Below are 18999 nucleotides of genomic sequence, written 5' to 3'. Positions count from 1 at the left end.
CGGGCGGAAATGTTTAAAATCATTAGAACAAACTATTTTAATATTTTAAACGCTAGACTATCAAATGCCGCCAGGACGACGCCAGTCCGGTTATATGAGAGGCTTTGTTTCAATGATATTAATTTTCTTTCACTATATAAATTCATACTAAATTTTTCGTGCCTTATCACGCTAAAGACGGACCAGTCCCGAACGAAACCTAAGATGCTCATTATTACAATATAAAACTGCTCTGCTTCTTTTGAAACAATGCCTCTCAAGTCAGTCGCTTTCTTATACGCATTGAGAACGCATCTCTCGCTACTATTATCGCGGCCAGCAGTGCCATTGATTGTTAAATTAAAAGACTTTGCTATACTGTCTATTGTTTGTGCCCAGCAGTGGCCAAGTGTTGATACTCACAAAATAAAAGTGGAAAAAGTAGTGCAACCTGCAATACAAGTTTTTTGTTGTTCGAACCTTCATCTTATCGCAGACAAATCAAAATAGGCGAACATACAAGCATTTTTATAATGTACTCAGAATATCAAAATACGTATTTTGAATATTCTGAGAATATACGCAATATACTTATGTGATATTCTTCGAACATTCTGAGTATGCAAATGTGCTATTAGGGATGATGACTGATATCGGCGCACGGCACTTTAAGTTCTCATTAAACGATGCAAAGCAGCGGAGTTTCTCTTGATCTGAAACACACAAATTAAAGAATTATTTTGTAGATATCACATTCAAAACATTTTATTCCAAAGACAAATTTATACTTACCCTGGGGTTGCTTTGCCGGGACAGAATACCCTTCCTGGGCCTCCTCCTCTTCTCAGATGGGATGTGTCGAGTCGTCATTTCGCGCACTGGATACTCGCGGGATTGTCTACCTTTTGAGTCTCCGGCCGACTCTCGTCGGCGGAACGAACAACATCGAAAACGTGCTCTAAGCGGCGAATGAGGCGAGTCGCAATATAAAGTGTTCTCCGCACACTGTACACTCGCGGGATAGTCCACGACACTCCCGACCGTCTCAAATCCTTGAATTCAACACGAGAAACGGGCTACGACGCACGGATGCCTCGACATTTTCGTGTCGAACTTGAACCGCGTGCTCGTCGTGACCTCTAATAATACGCAGTAGTTGTCGAGTTATTTTTTCGCGCATTGGACACTCGCGAAATAGTCCACAATACTCCCGACCGTCTCAAATCCTCGAATTCGATACGAGAAACGGGCTACGACGCACGGATGCCTCGACATTTTCGTTTCAAACTCGAACCGTGTGGGGATGACCAATGGTCTCTCCGCGGGAAATGACTTCCTACCGCCTTCTCGATATTGGTCGTTTCAATCTTTGAACGGGCCCACACTACCGTCAGAGGTAATTTGAGTAGATTAATGATTGCACACACTGATTGTAACTCAACTTTGTTTTATTAATATGACTGAAATTATAATATGCTGAATACTGGCTTTTTCTGTACTGAGCGTGTCTCACCAACGTAATTCGTACTTGTACCACAGTATACTAAGAGACAGTAGGGACAGTAAGCGAAAATTTGTCTGCCGCGCAGTTTCGCTCGCGCATCTACGAGCGGCCATGTTTTTGGGCGCACCAATAGCGTTGACTGTAAATTAATTTGAAATTGCTTTAATTTCAATACAGTTTATTAACGTATTTGTTATGTTTTAAAGGGGTTAATAATTCTGAACTCATAATGAAACAAAAGAAAAGAAATATATTTATTTAATAAAGGCAGTTGACATGAGGTGTAACTATGAGACGGACCAAGATTCTAGCAATTAATGGTCCCTAAAGCTCGGTGTACATACACGATGCAAGAAATTGAACAAAGTTTTAACACCAAGCTCAACACTAGCTTAAAAAGTAGTGTACATACACTAGCTTTATAAGTTAGTATTGGGCTTAGTGCTGTAACTTTGTTTAATTTCTTACAACGTGTACACTCGTGGTCAGAATAATTGCAACACATAAAGTTGCAACATAATTTTTAGAAACAGAAAATGCGAACCGCTACATTCGTTTACGTGCAATATAATTGTAAACAAACCCACCCTTCCAATGTGCATATGCAAAATTAAAATAAAACATTGTTTAATTTCTCGGGGCCCACGTACTATTTATACGGCATTTGCTGCCTAAAGACTTCAATTTCTCGAGGCCCACAAAATTATTCATACGGCATTTGCCGCCCAAAAACATGGCGCCGGGTCATGTGACCAGAAATATTTGGCTGAAAAAGATCAAAGGTACCGACGCTCACTGTCCCTACTGTCTCTTAGTATACTGTGCTTGTACGAACAAGTTCTCTCACCGTCAGTGATGAAAATTTTAGCTCCGAGCAACATCGATGTTGCTGGAGTGGGGGACCACGCACACACGCCGACGTCCTGTCGGTGAGCGCGCCTCGCTCGGCCACGCTCGGTCTCGCTCGGCTTGCAGAAGAGGACAGATATATATATGTTCCGTCTTCTTTGCACCGAGGCAGCTACGAGTCGTAGCCTACGTCGGCCTACGAGCCTATGACTACGATGAGTGCACACATCGCGCGATGCTGCCCGCGTGAATCGCGGGCACTAAGATACATGTTTCTCTTTGCAAGTTGTATATTAGAATACGATGTGGTCTTCCGCACTACCCAGGTGGCGCAACTTACAGTGCGTTAGGTTTTGTAACGTGGACCTTCGCCGGTAGCCATATATTACCACATTTCTTAATATCTTTACCAATTTTAAATTGTTTAACACGCAAAGTGTTTGACAAACTTAATATCAAATTGTTAATAAATAAACTGTCTAACACGCAAAGTGTTCAACAGATTGCATATACTATATGTCGGAAGGATAATTTTTACGGGAGTAAATGAAAAGAAAAGCGGCAATATTAGTTATTTAAATTTTTATTTTAATTAGAAATATTATAAAAAAATTGATATATAACTAGGTGTCCGCCCCGGCCTCGGCCACAATTTATTTATTAACAAATTAATATTAAATTGTTAATAAATAAACTGTGGTCGAGGCCGAGGCGGTAGACGAGACCGGGGCGGACACCTAGTTAAATATCAATTTTTTAATAATTTTTTTTTTTTAATAAAAATTTAAATAACTAATATAGCCTCTCTTCTGAAACGACCTGTCCGCGTGGTCCTCGAATAACGGGCCAGCGAGCCCGGGACGCTCGTCGGATCACAGGATTCGAGATATTAAGGTCGAGAATACACCGAGACTGGATTAAGTAACAAATTAGAATTTATTTCTTAACAACGACGCTCGCTTAGTCAAGCGACGCCGATCGATAGAGATATGTACAATGAAGATGACAAAGGAATATGTATACGGCGTGCGGATATAATGTGCCGGTGGGCGCGTCGGCCCTTCGATCGCGGATCGATAAAACGCGTGCGCTATACGGATATTTGCGGATGGTCGCGGATGCACCACGTGAGGCGCGGTGGGTGGCGCGAGATCGTGGGCGCGGTGTTCGGCGCGTATCGTTAATTTCGGGATCGGTCTTGACGGAAGGACCGGCGATACGCGGGCCGCGGGCGCGGAATAGTGGGCGCGGTTACGCCGCGGATCGTCGGTGTCGCGATCGATCCTGCCGGGCGGACCGACAGGATGCGGGGTGCGGGCCGCGTGACGGGCGGGGCCCGTCGTGCTATGGATCGCGATACAATGTATTTCGTTCGGTGGTCGAAATTTACCGAGGCGTTGGTGGATCGCGGGGGACGCGATGCGCGTGGTCAAGATGCACCTTGCCAGGTGTCGTTTAGCCAAGAGTCCTTGGCCGAGGCGGAGATCTCTCCACCCCGTGGATCACGACGGTGCGACAGGATCTTTTATTTCGTCCGAGTCTTTCCGTACCGCAGATCTAGGATCGAGAGTCCTCGAAGGAGGCGGAGTTCGCTCCACCCCACGAGCTAGTCGTGCGTTCGGTTAGAGATCGTACGGAGAGAATGCTGAGCGCCAGGATCTCCTGGCCGAGACAAAGTTCGCTTCACCCCGTGGTTCGTGCTCTAGGACGGATGTTCGCTCGAGAGCGAACGGATCAGGACGGTCCCGCTGAGTCCTGGCGTCGACTTTTTATACGTAAAAAGTGACGGCGCAGGGTTGCCGGGGCTCAGCGGGGTGCGTGACGTGTTCCGCCGCGTGGCGCCGAGGTCCCGGGATGCGGCGCGCTCGGAAACGACGGGCCTCGACGTCGACGGCGCGGTTCGGCGGCGCTCGGAGACGCTCGGCTAAGTCCGCGGATGGACTTAGCCGCGGAACGGCTACGCGTTGCCGTACTGTGCCGGCGTGTACAATTTTATAAAGTTTGGGGCGCACCGCGCCCCGGGTCCCCGCCGGACGGTGTTGTGTCCGGCGGCCGGCCGTTGTTGTGGCCGGAACGGTGCATCGCCGGGTGCACCGTTACACTTCCTTTTTATTCACTTCCATAAAAAATTATCCTTTCTACATATAGCATATGCAATCTATTGGACACTTTGCGTGTTGGACAGTTAATTTATTAACAATTTAATATTAAGTTTGTCGGACACTTTGCGTGTTGGACAATTTACAAATGGTAAAGATATTAAAAATATGGTATGATATAGCTATCGGCGAAGGTCCACGTGGACCTTCGCCGGTAGCTATATTATACGTACGTTAAAAAACCTAACGCACTGTAAGTTGCACCTCCTGGGTAGTGCGGAAGACCACATCGTATTCTAATATACAACCTGCAAAGAAACATGTATCTTAGTGCCTGCGATTCACGCGGGCCGCATCGCGCGATGTGTGCATTTATCGTAGTCGTAGGCTCGTAGGCTGACGTAGGCAACGACTCGTAGCTGCATCGGTGCAAAGAAGACGGAACATATATATATCTGTCCTCTTCTGTAAGCCGAGCGAGGCGCGCTCACCGACAGGACGCCGGCGTGTGTGCGTAGTCCCCCACTCCAGCAACATCGATGTTGCTCGGAGCTAAAATTCCCATCACTGCTCGGAGCTAAAATTCCCATCACTGCTCACCGTTCTCTTTGACGATCGCTAGCTAAGAGGGGGAAGCAGGGCTGCCTACTACTTAAATCTAAAGGTTCTGACCCTGCAGAATCCCCACAACCACGTGCTCGCCCAGACCTCTAATAGTACCGCAGTAGCACGAGTCACAAGTCTGTTACCAACTCACGATCAGGCGATCGATGGAGCGCTGTGATTGGTCAGCGCGCTAGGGAAACTATGCGTCGACCAATCACAGCGTTTCACTAGATACAGGTACACGATGATGAGCCGAGAGAGAACACACGCGGATGCCTCGACGTGTTCGTCGACGTCTTCGTCTCGAAACCGATGCTCTCCGCGTGGCCGCGTGTTCTCTCGTTTGTAGTGGAATGAGTCACGTAAGCCCGTTGCGAGCTCGCGATCAGGCGATCCATGGACCGCTGTGATTGGTCGGTACGCTAAAGTCGGTACGAGAGAACCAATCAGCGTACACAAACACGGTATTGTGCTTAGTGTGCGTATATTGTCCGTCTGAAATTTGCGACCACTGATCACTGTTCGCATTGAATAACGGAACGCACGCTGTGCTTCCCTGCTCATCACGTAGAGATGATCACCCTCGTGGAATTCTTTTTCTGTGCGAAGACAATACGCGTCTCCGACAATTAATTGTGATTTGGCTGGCCACAGCTGCTTCCGTTCTTACGCGGCTGCAAAGGATGCGGACCCACGGCAAACTCCGTCGCCAGACACTAGAAATTGCCTGAAACATAACCTCTAAAGCATTTTGTTTGTCTGAATTGCGTAGCGTCTACAGAGGTGTTGATCGAAATAGAGTCTGCCGAGTAAGTTAAGCACTTTAATTTGCGTCAACTGGTAAAGTAATCGACAAACACGAATTGTATTAATTTTTTTATTAATTTTTTCTTTTGTTTTTAGTGTAATCCAATTGATATCTGTACAATAGTATCTAAAGGAGTCAAATTTTATAAAAAAGTTACAAATTTTTCTGGTTTTTTTTTCATATTTGAACGTAAACAGAATCTTTTAATGGATATTTTAAAATAGGACTCCCTGAATATAATAAAATTGTAGAAGCTCATAATCAAGACTTGTTTCCGTAAAAAAATCTAGGCATAAATATCTTTTAAGATTTTAAAAAATTAATTGCTTAACTGTTTACAAAACAAAAATAAATCATATTTTCATTATTTATATTTATATACATACATACAGTTTTTGGATTTTTTTAACAGTAATAGATCAATATTCTTTTGATGTTTCTTTTCTATTTTAATGAAATATAATGCTTTGTTATGAGCTTCCAATATTGCATTGGTACGTCCTGTAAACTTTTATCATATAAAAGAACAAAAGAATATTATCCTTTATTATTGGAAACATAATATATCCAATATTATTGTAATGATTCCACATTTATCTTAATAATTAATTTGGCGCAATAATACAGATCTAAGTAATAAAAAAACTTCAAGATCTTTAAAAAAATTTTCTTGATGTACAGAATTTTTCAAAAAATGTTTTTAGCACAAACACAATTAAAGTTAATATTTTATACTTAATATATATGTATTTCTTTTCACATTGCAAAGTAACAATAACAAATTTACAAAGATCTTGAAATTTTTGTTAGATTCTAATATATTTTTATTACAAAAATTAAAAAATTATTTAAAACATTTTATGCACAATTTTTAAGAATTTTGGTCTTATTCTTAGTTATTTATTTGTTTGTGCTTTTTTTTTTTTTTAATTAGGCAACAAAATTGAACTTTGGTTTTCCTATGGAACAAAGCAATCATTGCCAACACTTTTGGGAAAATTAAAGAAAATCACAATTGTTCTTTTTAAGCAAGAAACGCAAACTCTTTTCTTCTATGGAAATATGCAGTCAACCTTCATTAAACGGTGGAGTCACCCAACCACATTTCTCATGCGTCTTCACTAGATTTTTAAATGTTTGCTCAGCCAATTGTTGATTGTATTCCTTATTCGGATTTTTCAACCTTGCCACTCGACCCTATCAAATTAAAATTTATTTAAATCTAATAAATCAGTAAGTATAAACACGTCAATAAATTTCTTAATTTACTTTATCGTTTTAGATCGAAAATGACAAAATAAAATTAAAATTCTTAAAATTGATTGAAAAATAATCAGATGCTTACCTGTCCCTTTACAATACTAGCTGCAAACTGTATAATCATTGATTCGACACTATATGCGCAGCACCACCCTCTCGGCGTGAGAAGCTCCATGCAAATAGCACCGCCTTGCATAACGTGGCCTTGGTTAATTCTCGGCGAAATTACTCTCATGAAAGGCGGCGCGAAAGGAAATTCCTTTGGAAAAATAACGTGCAACAGTATGTGAGGTATCTTTAGTTTGCGCATATCAGCCGCCAGCTTGCTGTCTGGGTCAATCTTGTGTAATCGAACGAACCATTCAAAAACATTGTCATTGACGAGTTCTACAGTAAAAGCAGAATCATCATGCTGTGCTCTTTGAATTCTGTTGAATTCTTTCATTAGTCGACGCAAACCAATATCCTTGTCACAAGTGGATCTACATTCGTTGTTGTCCTGTACAAGTAAAATTTGGTTGAAATTTTTAACTATTTTAAAATATTCAATGTATAACTACCAAACTATACATATATCTACAAATAAAGAAATTGTTTTATCGTGATTATTCATTAAAGAAAAATAGAAACAAGATCTTCGGAATTTTTTTCTAAATAAACTAATTAAAAACTTCGTATACCTTTGTTGACTTTTTTGACTTGAAGGAACAAGTGCGGTCAATATGAGCTGAATCTGGATTTTCCAATATCGGTCCGTCCATTGGAGTAACGACATCTGGACGGTGATGACGATTTAGGAGTCTTCTAGATGGTGAATTAGTCGAACTACTAGCTACTTCTGGCTCGGCTATTTTATCAGAAGAACGGAAGAGCTTCCGGATTGCAGCTACCACTTTCTCTTTAGATTTTGTAGACATAGTGAAAATATCGTGCCGCTACTTTCCTAAATCTCGCTACTCTGCGATCAAACATTTTTATTTATGAGACATATTTCTGATATACATGTATATCATGCATAGTTATAATTTAATAATTAATTTTTTGCTTATAGCGCAAGTTTCAAGAAGTGTTTGTTACTTCTCGATTTTCTTTCCTGTCTCCATGCGGGATTAAGCATGGAGTCAAGAAAACAGACGATGGAGTAACACATGCTGACGCATGTGATACTGAAATGAAAATAAAAGCAATTATCAAAAAAATGGGCTTGTTGTCTGTATAAACAAGGCCTTTGCCAAAAAGTGAAAGTATTCAGGCAATCCTAAACAGAAACGTTTATTAAACATATCGAATTTCTTCAATATTTGTGAAGATTTAACATTAATTCTGGCAAATTTCTCAACAAATGTAAGTAAAATTTCTATCTATCGCCCATTAGAATTTCGTTTAATTTATTTAATTACTTATTTTCATAAGAAAATTTATTAATAATGTCAGAATTAATTTTAACATCGTGCAAGTGTAGAATGTCCAAGCCTCTCTTATGGAATGTTTGACTCAGAGCAACCCAATGTACTATTAATTCACTGACTTGCAATGTCACTCACCCATTCTATTATCAGTCTTGTATCGCTCACGACTGACAGATTGTCAGCGTGCGGCTACTGTGTATTACGTAGATACATGCAAGAATGGTGAAGATGCAACAGCCGAACATGGCGCAGTCTCCACCCTTGTTGAACCACCAATCGACGTTAGCCACGGGAATGAACGTAGGGGTAGATGCTGACGTCAATGACGATACCGACGCTGCCGTCGTAAATAGTCTGCTTCCTTCTATCGATCCAATTTGCGTAACTAATAGCGTATAATTCGCGCAATCGGTAAACGTTAGTTTGTTCTTCCACTGATATAAACTGGCTTTTAATAGAATTTTAAAACTTAAGAATGTTTATATCTTTTTATTGTATATATTAAAATTGTTATTTGCGCTAAACTCCAAAGTCCGTTTGTTTTTAATATATGTACTTCAAACTTGCACCTGTAAAAATTTATTGGTAAAAATTTATTATATCATTAACTAAAATAAGCAAGATCCACATAGTGTAGAAAATACGAAAAAAAAATTATTTGTACGTACATTAAATTAATGTATTTACCGGGTAGATTTATACTTAATTTTTATGTATTTGTCCATGGTCTTACAATATACGTATTTAAGTATCTATTGGTGAATAGAAACACCAAGATATGTTTAGTCAAATATACAAACACGAGCAAACACGATAAATATTGGACCCATGCCCATTTCAATTCCTCCCACAAGCTTGGTTGATAATAAATAAAATTCTCCACATAAAATAATTCACCGATGACGACCACCGCTTTATCGCTAGAAAAGCCTGTTCTCCACGTTACTCGCTCGTTTGTGATTCTAGCAGAAACTATAAAACAAATATGCTATCAATAATTTTTGCATATATTTGACTAAATAAATTGTTTTTTAAAAGATTTAAAATTTAAATACGTACACTTTCGATTAAAATTATACAACAACAACTCGGGTAAAGAATAATCAGACAATTCTATACTGTGGTTGTACGTCTCATAAAGCCCTTCGCTATGTAAAAGTCCCTTTTGCCGTAGCTCCAGATCACCGAAAAATTGTATCTCTTGAGCCTCCTGACTTAACATTTGATCAAACACACCGATAGATTCTATTGTCGCTTGGATAAGATGCTATAAAACAAAAACACTCATTATACAGTAAACTAGAAGCAAACTTACAGTTGGCATAATTTTACCTTTAATTGAAAATTGAAGAATAATAAGAGTCGAAAAGATTTTACTGGCTTGTCTGTATAAAAGTGAGCTTCAAATCTTAATGAATCTTTTTGTCCATCTTTATTTAGATCATTTTCTTGTACCTAAATACAAAAACATAAAAATAAGAATTATAATTAATAATAACTAATAAATATAAATTAAACTAATATTGTTTTAATAAATAAAAATTATGTAACGTTGCACAATCTTGATTTATGTTAAAAAGTTTGTTTCACATAAAATTAAAATAATAATTAAATATAAGCCAAAGAAATAATTTGCAAAAACTAAAATTTTACCAATGTTTAGTAAATATATATAATAAACGCAATAAATAACCTTAATCAATATGCAGTGATCTTTAATATTATTTTCTTTGTATGTTTTAAAAGTGGAACATACAATAGGTTCTTTAAAAGCATCAAATTCCGCGAGTAATAGATATTTATAAATAAAGTGCACATCAGGCGTTTCCGCGTGCATCCGATTTTTCATCCAAATACCTACAATTAAAAAATATTAAATATTAAAAATAATAAAAAATCAAGTATTAAATATAAAAAATTATCATCACACGCATGTAAAATCGGCGATATAAAAATCGTTTCTTACCTCCTGCATTATAAATTAGGAAAAGAGGCGTAATGAACGATAATGCAATGAGCAGGAAAACAACCACCGAGGCGCAAGAATATATTCTACTTTTGTAATTATAAACAACAGAACTTGAAAATATCTCAATCGCTGCCATTGTGATGTTACGTTCGTCGCCGAAGCAACGTCCACAAGTGCAAAAGCATATAGAGTATATAAATCCACGTAAACAGAGCTGTTGTTGAAATTATCTTGCATAGTCAGTCATGAAGAACGTTGTCTAAGAAATATATGTTCGAGTATTAAACGTCACTTAAATTTTGAGATATCTTCCAGAAAAGATTTTTTGTTTAAAAAAATATGAGTGCGTTCAGCGAACACAACCGCTCAATGAACTCTTGCATCTGATTGGTGGATATTTTTAGATCTTAAAGAATGTTCTAATCAGATGTAAGAATTTATTGAGCGATTGTCTGGTGAACGCGCCCAATGTATTTAAATATACTTGAAATTTTTGTGAACGAAAAAATCAAAAAGTGAAAAAGATTTAACAAACCGCAGTTTAATTTTATTTTATTTTTTACTTATTTCACTTAAGGCCTATTTAGACAAACTTGCATAAGTGGATAAACATATGCATAAGAAAATGTAAGGTTGGTTTATTATCTTATGTATTTGACAATAGACCAATCAATTAGATTATTCTCTTGGAATTTAGATATAATTGGTCAGTTTTTTAAGGCTTAAGGCTTACTACGCCCATTGTAGACTGGACATTATTGAAGTTATCCAATTTGACGCTCGTGTCGTTCATGCGAGTCTTTGCAACGACGCACGGCCATCGCACATCGCGACATTTGCGACATTCGCCACGTTTCGGCTGATCTCGATTTCTTCGAACCGCCTCGATCTTCGTGACCTCCGGCCGCGAGGTTGCGGCATGCGGTGTGCTATCGGCGTCTTTAGTAATTGACGTATTAATTTGAACCAAGTCTAATTGTTGACGTACGATTCAACGAGGGAGCAGGCCCCTTCGAACTGAGGTAAGCCGCGTGATGCTTCCAGCCCGGTGACAACTCGTCTCAGCGAAGGAATTGCAATGGCTGCACAGCACGACGCCCCTAAAGCTATTGCACGTCTGACAATCGTCGCGACACAAACCGCTTGTCGGTCTAAATATGATGAACTTAATTCGTACTAATTTTAACTAACATACAAAAACGGCTCGCGGGCGGACTTGTTCTGTCCCGCAAGAAGCCTTTTGTTTCTTTTGTGATAAATATTAAAGCAGGATAATAACAGGAAGATAAAATCCACATTTTATCTAAATAATTTTGAAGCAAGCAACGTAGGAATTTAAATAAGTGCATTTTTCTTTCGTCTCAAGTACGATATTGTACAACTTATCTTGCAAATGGATAAATGTATCTTTTTCTAACAAACTTTTTATTGATATATAATGAATGTAATGTTAACAAAACATCAATGTCTTACAGAGTATTTGAAGCAAGCAATGGAATCTGAATCCAGGCGTAAGGGTCCAAGGAGTCCTAGTGCCGATTCTGATGACTCTTCGCATAATAGGAGAAGAAGGAAGTATGATCGGTCGCCATCTCCAAGAAGAAATAGATATCGTAGATCTCGATCTAGAGACAGAAGATCTCGGTCAAGTTCCAGAGATAGAAGACGCAAAGATTCTAGATCGCAAGACTGGAAGCAACAAGCTCCCCCAGCCCAAACCCAAAGTGCTGTACCTAATCAAAGCAATTCTACTGGTTATGTTTCAGCAGTTCATAATCAATATCAGGTATAAGCTGCTTTATAAATTAAGTTAACAATTTTGTGAACAATATAAAAAATTGTATCTCATTAATCATATCAATTGACTTTGTTATATATTGTTTTTTATTTTACTTGTATAGGCACCTCCTCCGAACACGAGTCAACCACCACCACCTATTTCTGCCTACAACCAGGGGTATAACAATTATGGTTACAATTATGGACCAGGATATGACTACAGTTATCAACAACCCACTGGCTATCGAAGTGTAAGTTGTATTAAATATATATATACATATATATATATATATATATATATATATATATATATATATATATATATATGATACATTTTTTAGCTTTACTTAGAAGAAAGATTGATTTTGATGTAGATGTATGTACTCGTGGTTTTTTAAAATTACTGCACATTTTTTGCAAAATATTTCAGAAATAGTTTTACTACTATGTTACCGATTATGATTTATATTCGGTAGTGTATTTGTTTCCGCTCTGTTGGAGCGTTCTAATTATATTTCTCTGTATTGCAATATTGTGAATAACTCAGTAAGTATAGCATTCGCGTTATGTATTTTACTGGCACTGATATTGGAAACCCATAATCTTGAAATTCACGTTACACATCATCAAGACTTCCATGTATTAGCCAAATGATCCTCATTTGAGTATCTTCCGATAAAGGTAAGGATCGATAAGAATCCTATTAAATGATTTGATATTGATTAAATGTATTAATTCTATTAGGATTATCCACCACCCAACTGGCAAGGAAATCAAGTGTCATATAACAACCAGCAAGCACCACCACCTCCTTCATTGACACCTCAACAAGAATCATCAAGACCAATTGACAGCAGTTCTTCTGGCTTAGTAACATCCTTGACAAGACCTGAGGATGTCAAAAAGGAAGGTAAGCATTAGTGTTGTTATTTTACTTGCATCTAAATTGATATGTAACATTAAATTGAATATTTAACAGCAATTGCAGCTGAGGTAAAACAGCAGAAAGCGACATTGGCCAAACAACGAGAAGAATATGTTAAGAAATCTGCCACGTTGCAACGCGAACTGGAAATTCTGCGTCAGCAATGTGACGAAATAGGCAAGGAGGGTGGCCGCGAAAATAATCGAATTTTAAAAGAAAATCAAAAATTGCAGGTAATTAATACGTGTAATTGAAAAAGTTACATTATTTTATAATATAAAAATTATCTGAATTTAATTTGCTTGCAGATTGAAATACAAAATAAAATGAAGTCTATTCACAATGTCATCGATATGCTTAGTGGTATTATTGGTGACAAAGTTACTGTGGATGATTTGAAAAACAAGTTTAAATTAGAATTGAATAAGCGGTCAAAAAGTCCTAAGGAAGACTTTCCGAAAGGAAAATCTCCTTCTCCTGACAGATCAGCTTCCGATTCAGATAAGGAATCCAAAGCAGACAGAGATATTAGGGAGAGAAGATCATCAGAAGATAAGCCAATGTACAATTTCGTTCATTACGACCCTGAAATGCATTGGTGTAAAGTTTGCGATATCTTTCCTAAAACAGCAAAGGAATATTTAAATCATCTACATAGCAATGAACACAAAGAAGCTTGTTTAGTAAGTAATACTTTTGGACAGTGCAATTTTTATAAAGCAGATAGAACTGCTGAAGTAATCAAAATGTTAGAAAAAAAATTAATAATTTTTAAATAAATAATATAAAATGTTAATTGCTGTAAAAACAGGTAGAGGAAAAATATATACGTATATTGTTTTATATAATAAAAAACAAAATGGATCTATAATTAAAATTATGTATATATTTGTAGTTCAATCTATATTTGTAACTGGATGATATATTACACAGTAACAATCACAGAGTAAGCAGGTACTTGGTACATAGTGTAATTTTTGATGTACCATATAACAATACTTATTAAAGAAAGAAAAAGAAAAAAAAAAACAAACAGTACCGAGTTTCTTGCGCCTAATATATAATCTGTTGTTACTAACATTGTATTTTATATAATAGGAACGCAAGATTGTTGATATGCCATGGCATGAGCGAAATGGCGAAGGAACAGAAAAAGAAGTACCCTATTATCACGGACTTCCGACGAAAAGAACGCCAATTAAAGGTAAGGTCAATTACAATGGGCAATTACTAATAGAATATAATTCCGTAGCTTGTGCACAGATAACTGTGGTGTTCGGTATGTATTGAAGAGAACAGCAATCGAGTTGCTTGAAAATTTGTTTATTTTAAATCTGATTATCGAACGCAATGCCGATCAAAACGTTAAATGTAATAATTCGTATAATACATTAAAAGTGTATTACGAATACGCATACAAGTCAAGGTCATCTTGACAATTACAAATTTTCTAGCAATATTGCAAACACCACAGCGATGCATTGGATTTTATCTGGATTCAAGAAGCACACTTTCCGAACCGACTTTCTGGCAATGTCACTTTGTCGTGATCACATGTCTAATTTCATTTCCTATAACACTACGTTTTACATAATTTAGGGCTATCGGCTAAATTCTGAACTAGATCTATTAAGATCTTAACATTGTGGAGTGCATTACTTGACAAAAAGTAATGATGTATAAAATAATATATGTAAAAAATTTTGTGTTGCATATATAATTGAAATATGTATATTGAAAAGCAGATATGGCATTTACGAAGCGCGTAATACATACATACATACATACATATGCTACGGAGCACCGGTCGCCAAGGATCATCGAGGACCACCGAGGACTGAGGAACAGTGCGGCCCCGCTACTTTTTCCCTCGTCCTCTCGATCTCCTCCCTCGGCCATCAAGGATGATTCTCGGCGGCCGATGCTTCGCGGCATATGTAAGTATGTATGTACTACGCGCTTCGTAAACGCCACATCTGCCTTTCAGTGTACACGTATGTGTAAGTTTTGGTGAAGTTACGCGAAGAAAGTTACAACTTTAATTACATTAAAAATGTGTATAATCTTTTTAATGTCATTTATTAAAAAATCAACTTTGTATTAATTGTTTGTAAAATATACTGCAAGTGCTCATTCTTATAAATTTCATAAAAAATTATTACGTTAAAAGTCGTATATTCGTTAAACAAACTTTTAAACTTTGTGATTAATGCAGAATGAGCAGTTGCAATATATTCGTATAAAAATATAATTGTATTTTTAACTCTGTATATATACATCTAAAATCTTATCTGCATTAGTATTGTATTATGTATACATAACGTTTTTGAAAAATAAAAACAGTTTGTTCCTTTCCACTCCTTTTTTTTTTTTTTTTTTTTTTTTCTACAGATCATCGTGGGATTACATAAGAAGATTTAATTCATAATCTACCATTAATATTGAACATCTTTTAATGTATTATTTTTGTTTTCAGTGACATGAATGTATCGTGGCAGAATATAAGGTCATTCTTTATGAACTTATAATGTTTACCCGCTTCGAAGCTTAAGTAATGCTAACTGCAGGATTGTTTGATTATAGGTCTGCAGTTCTTTAGCGCAGCCACGGCCTGGTATTGTAAACTTTGTGACTCCTGGATAGGGGATCTTCATTGTGCTAGTCTGCATTTGAAGTCTAAACGTCACTCCGAGAACTTTTCTGTAAGTAATTTTTTCAGAGATAACGCTTAAAATAGCAATAATTAAATAGAAACACAAGATTTATTTTATACAACAAAATTATAAATTTTAAGTAACTTTTATTAATAAAAATGGTTATTTCAAACAGTTGTAAGATAAATATTGTAAAAAAAGTTTATCTGTTTTTTTATATAAATTTTTCTTACAATTCCATATTTTAAATATAAATAATTTAATTGAGTGATGTATCGTTTAGCGCTTTGTAGAACAAAATCCGCATTGGGAAACTGATTGGATGGCCGATAGAGAAAAAGCGTTTTCCGAAGACAAACACAAGCAGATACAATTAGAATTACAAAAACAAAAAGATGACGATCCTCCAATAAAATCGAAAAAATCAAAGAAGAATAAGAAAAAATCGAAGAAAGCAAAGAAACGTAGAAATAGAAGTAGCGGTAGTGATACGTCGAGTGAATCAGAAAATTCTGATACAGAGTCTGATCAGGACACTACTAAAAGCATACGTGTGGCAATGCGAAACAAGATGAAAGCGTCGACACAAGCAATTTTAAATGAAGAAATAGATTATCAACGTTTAAAATTGAAAGGACATAATTGGTCGAAACCTCCGATGAATCAATCACCATTACCTGAGCAACATCCATCAGAAACCGACGACAGACAACTTTTAAATTCGATCAGAGACAAATTGAAAGCCAAACAAGAAGAAGAAATAAAAACTCGTAAAATAAATCCAGATAAGTTGGAGGAGGAAGATGAAGACTTACAACAGGAAGCCTATTCAAAAAAATCTGAAGATTTGGAGGCTTGGGGTCCGAAAGAACCTCCTAAACCTTTCTGGATAAAGAAGGAAGAGGAAAAGCAATCACAGCCAATCACAACGAATAAACCGATCGAGCTGCCGAAACCAGAGGAAATGCCAAAGCCACACATGGGCTTCTGGACTAAGCAGCAAGTAAACATGACAGTGAAACCACCCGAAAATAAATCAATGGAGAAAGAGGATGAAAGAGACCGCGATAGAGACCGTTACAAAGATGATCGTGATCGTAAATACAGCAGATATGAGAGAAGAAGCCGACGCGATAGAGATCGAGATAGAGACAGAGATAGAGATAGGGATCGTGATTACTATGACGATCGTCGAAAGAGAGATAGGGATAGAGATAGCAATGATTCTCCAAGACGGGATAGAAACTGGCGCGATAACAGTCCCAAGAGAAACTACGACAAGTATAGCAAAGACAGGCGGGGAGATAATGATAATTCATCAAACGACGAGTCTAAATTCGATAAAAAATCAAGCGATACAAAGTCGAAGAAAGGGTCCGTCGCGGGTAAGAAATCTGGGTCACAAGTAGCGGCTAAGGGCAAACTACCATTTATTGGTAGATTACCTCTGTTCAAAAAGAAAGCTGAAGAGCCGAAGTTACCAGAGAAAGACATTACTCCGTTACCCTACCAACAGAGCAAGTTCGAGGATACACCGAAAGTACCTAATGAAATAATTAATCCACCCGGCGTTGTTCACATCACTAAATTAGCTACTCCGATAAATTTGAATAACAACAGCACGACTCCGTTAGGAAATAAAACTAATAATCAACCTATGAAGATTCTAGTGGCACCTCCGCCGCCTGTATTGAACGAGAGTAAACCGACCCAGCAGGTGGTTGATATGGAGATAGATGATCAATCTGAAGAAACAGTCATAGAGGAGCAACTGATAGTAGAGCAACAAAAGCAACAGCAACAAACTTCAAGCGTGTCGAAATTACCATTACCTCCACATCCTCCTCCGCCGTTGAATAGACCACCGCCCAGTTTTACTCCGAGCCAACAACAGCAATCTGCAATACAGAATAAACCATCGCCAGTACAAAGTACTCTCCCAACTCCTCACTTTACGCCAAATCGACCGCCTCCACCGTTCATATCAAATCCACCCCCATTCGTTCAGGCACCACCGAGATTTCCGCCTCGTCCAGCCGTGCCATCTGCTGCTTTTATGACCCAGCCGCCACCAATACCGAACACGAGCTTTGTACAAAATCATCAGAATCCGCCGCCGCCGCCGCCGTCAATGCCGACAGTAGTTGACTCGGGGACCGTAGTACCACCGCATTCTGAAGTGACTGATATACCAGAACCATCAGAAAAGCGTTCAACAGACCCGAGCATTCCACTGCCGGATGATCTGCAAGAGGCTCTCAATATAATCTTTCCTAAAGAAGAAACGGCAGAAACGAAACAGCAGCAACAGAGCCAACAGGAATCGAACATTATGTACTCTTCGATGTACAGCATGCTGGGGTGCGTAGGATATGGTCCCGAGTACATGGATCAACCACCACCTGAAATTATGCAAGAGGCAGAAGCTGATACGCAACCTGGGCCTGATGACCTACGCATGTTAGGCATCGACGAGGGAGATACAATCTTGTAAATCATTAGCGATCTATAGGTTCATATCGTTGTATGACGCACCTGTTAATGAATTACATGCAGGACGAATTCTTACACCATGGTAAGAACAATTAATCATTTATTTGATAATATAATGTGAATATTTTGTTGATATTCTCTCTTACATGTTTTGAAGTCAAATGTAATTTAAAAAAAAACAAAAACAAAAGAAAAAGAAAAGCAATTGCAATATATATACTCTCCGATATATTGTGAATATAAAGTCAGCGTCATGAATCATGAACCCCGTAAGCCTGACACAATTGATGTGTAAAGATTACTTAATGGTATGCAGTAGAATTTACAAATTGTCCGCTAGACTAATGTTTGTTATTCCGTTAACACAGTAACTGTTTTATTTTTTGTTTCATAAAATTTCCGTCAACCTTGTTTCATAAATATTCATATATGCTATTGCACAATTAATATCACATTAATGTCACAGCAACAGCAACGATTGATGTATGATAGTAAACTTCATCTGTCTTTTAATAAAAGTTATAAAAAGTATTTATTGAAAATTGATAAAACTGAATGACGTTATCAATGCAGAAGTCAAAAGGTAAAATGAGGTACGTGTAATATCAATAAAAAAAAAATGCAAGTTTTATATGTATCAACATTAATATTGTATATTATCTTAC

General features: G+C 37.7%; 3 protein-coding genes and 1 long non-coding RNA gene across 5 annotated transcripts; 2 read left to right on the top strand and 2 right to left on the bottom strand.

Annotated features, from left to right (window-relative positions):
* The first annotated feature begins 5434 nt into the window (after positions 1–5434).
* LOC139111623 (uncharacterized) lies at positions 5435–7739 on the top strand. Its single transcript, XR_011547246.1, has 3 exons — positions 5435–5846; positions 6780–7078; positions 7252–7739. It is a non-coding gene; the product is annotated as an uncharacterized lncRNA (long non-coding RNA).
* Positions 6365–8022, bottom strand: LOC139111621 (ubiquitin-conjugating enzyme E2Q-like protein 1). The gene is made up of 3 exons (XM_070672037.1): positions 7786–8022; positions 7191–7604; positions 6365–7042 (listed from the first exon to the last, which is right to left on the bottom strand). Exons 1-3 carry the CDS (start codon positions 8020–8022, stop codon positions 6914–6916), a joined length of 780 nt encoding a protein of 259 aa, XP_070528138.1. The 3' UTR covers positions 6365–6913.
* A 921-nt stretch (positions 8023–8943) lies between these two features.
* Positions 8944–10895, bottom strand: LOC139111620 (transmembrane protein 231-like). 2 transcript variants are annotated; one of them, XM_070672035.1, is made up of 6 exons: positions 10481–10894; positions 10208–10371; positions 9847–9969; positions 9574–9781; positions 9183–9486; positions 8944–9083 (listed from the first exon to the last, which is right to left on the bottom strand). In XM_070672035.1, the coding sequence occupies exons 1-5, from the start codon at positions 10617–10619 to the stop codon at positions 9224–9226; spliced, it is 897 nt and encodes a 298-aa protein (XP_070528136.1). In that variant the 5' UTR covers positions 10620–10894; the 3' UTR covers positions 8944–9083; positions 9183–9223. The 2 variants fall into 2 exon arrangements, with proteins under 2 accessions (XP_070528136.1, XP_070528137.1); XM_070672036.1 differs by having other exon boundaries at positions 8960–9083; positions 9202–9486; positions 10481–10895.
* A 378-nt stretch (positions 10896–11273) lies between these two features.
* On the top strand, positions 11274–18865 carry LOC139111618 (zinc finger matrin-type protein CG9776). Its single transcript, XM_070672032.1, has 9 exons — positions 11274–11505; positions 11959–12269; positions 12385–12513; positions 13007–13172; positions 13242–13420; positions 13496–13870; positions 14286–14391; positions 15771–15889; positions 16125–18865. The coding sequence occupies exons 2-9, from the start codon at positions 11976–11978 to the stop codon at positions 18333–18335; spliced, it is 3579 nt and encodes a 1192-aa protein (XP_070528133.1). The 5' UTR covers positions 11274–11505; positions 11959–11975; the 3' UTR covers positions 18336–18865.
* The last annotated feature ends 134 nt before the right edge of the window (positions 18866–18999 follow it).

This window comes from Cardiocondyla obscurior, linkage group LG24 (genome assembly GCF_019399895.1).
Source record: "Cardiocondyla obscurior isolate alpha-2009 linkage group LG24, Cobs3.1, whole genome shotgun sequence".
In the NCBI taxonomy this organism is placed as follows: Eukaryota; Metazoa; Arthropoda; class Insecta; order Hymenoptera; family Formicidae; genus Cardiocondyla; species Cardiocondyla obscurior.
The sequence above is the reverse complement of the archived record's forward strand: the minus strand, read 5'-3'. Positions and strand labels throughout refer to the sequence as shown.

Coding starts and splice junctions, on each gene's coding strand:
- LOC139111621 (XM_070672037.1), bottom strand. CDS start 8,022: ATGTCTACAAAATCTAAAGAGAAAGTGGTAGCTGCAATCCGGAAGCTC. Junction 7,605..7,785: donor AGTCAAAAAAGTCAACAAAG/GTATACGAAGTT, acceptor TTACTTGTACAG/GACAACAACGAATGTAGATC. Junction 7,043..7,190: donor CTAGTATTGTAAAGGGACAG/GTAAGCATCTGA, acceptor TTAATTTGATAG/GGTCGAGTGGCAAGGTTGAA.
- LOC139111618 (XM_070672032.1), top strand. CDS start 11,976: ATGGAATCTGAATCCAGGCGTAAGGGTCCAAGGAGTCCTAGTGCCGAT. Junction 13,173..13,241: donor TGAGGATGTCAAAAAGGAAG/GTAAGCATTAGT, acceptor AATATTTAACAG/CAATTGCAGCTGAGGTAAAA. Junction 15,890..16,124: donor GTCACTCCGAGAACTTTTCT/GTAAGTAATTTT, acceptor TGTATCGTTTAG/CGCTTTGTAGAACAAAATCC.
- LOC139111620 (XM_070672036.1), bottom strand. CDS start 10,619: ATGGCAGCGATTGAGATATTTTCAAGTTCTGTTGTTTATAATTACAAA. Junction 10,372..10,480: donor CCTAATTTATAATGCAGGAG/GTAAGAAACGAT, acceptor TTTTAATTGTAG/GTATTTGGATGAAAAATCGG. Junction 9,487..9,573: donor GTATAATTTTAATCGAAAGT/GTACGTATTTAA, acceptor TTTGTTTTATAG/TTTCTGCTAGAATCACAAAC.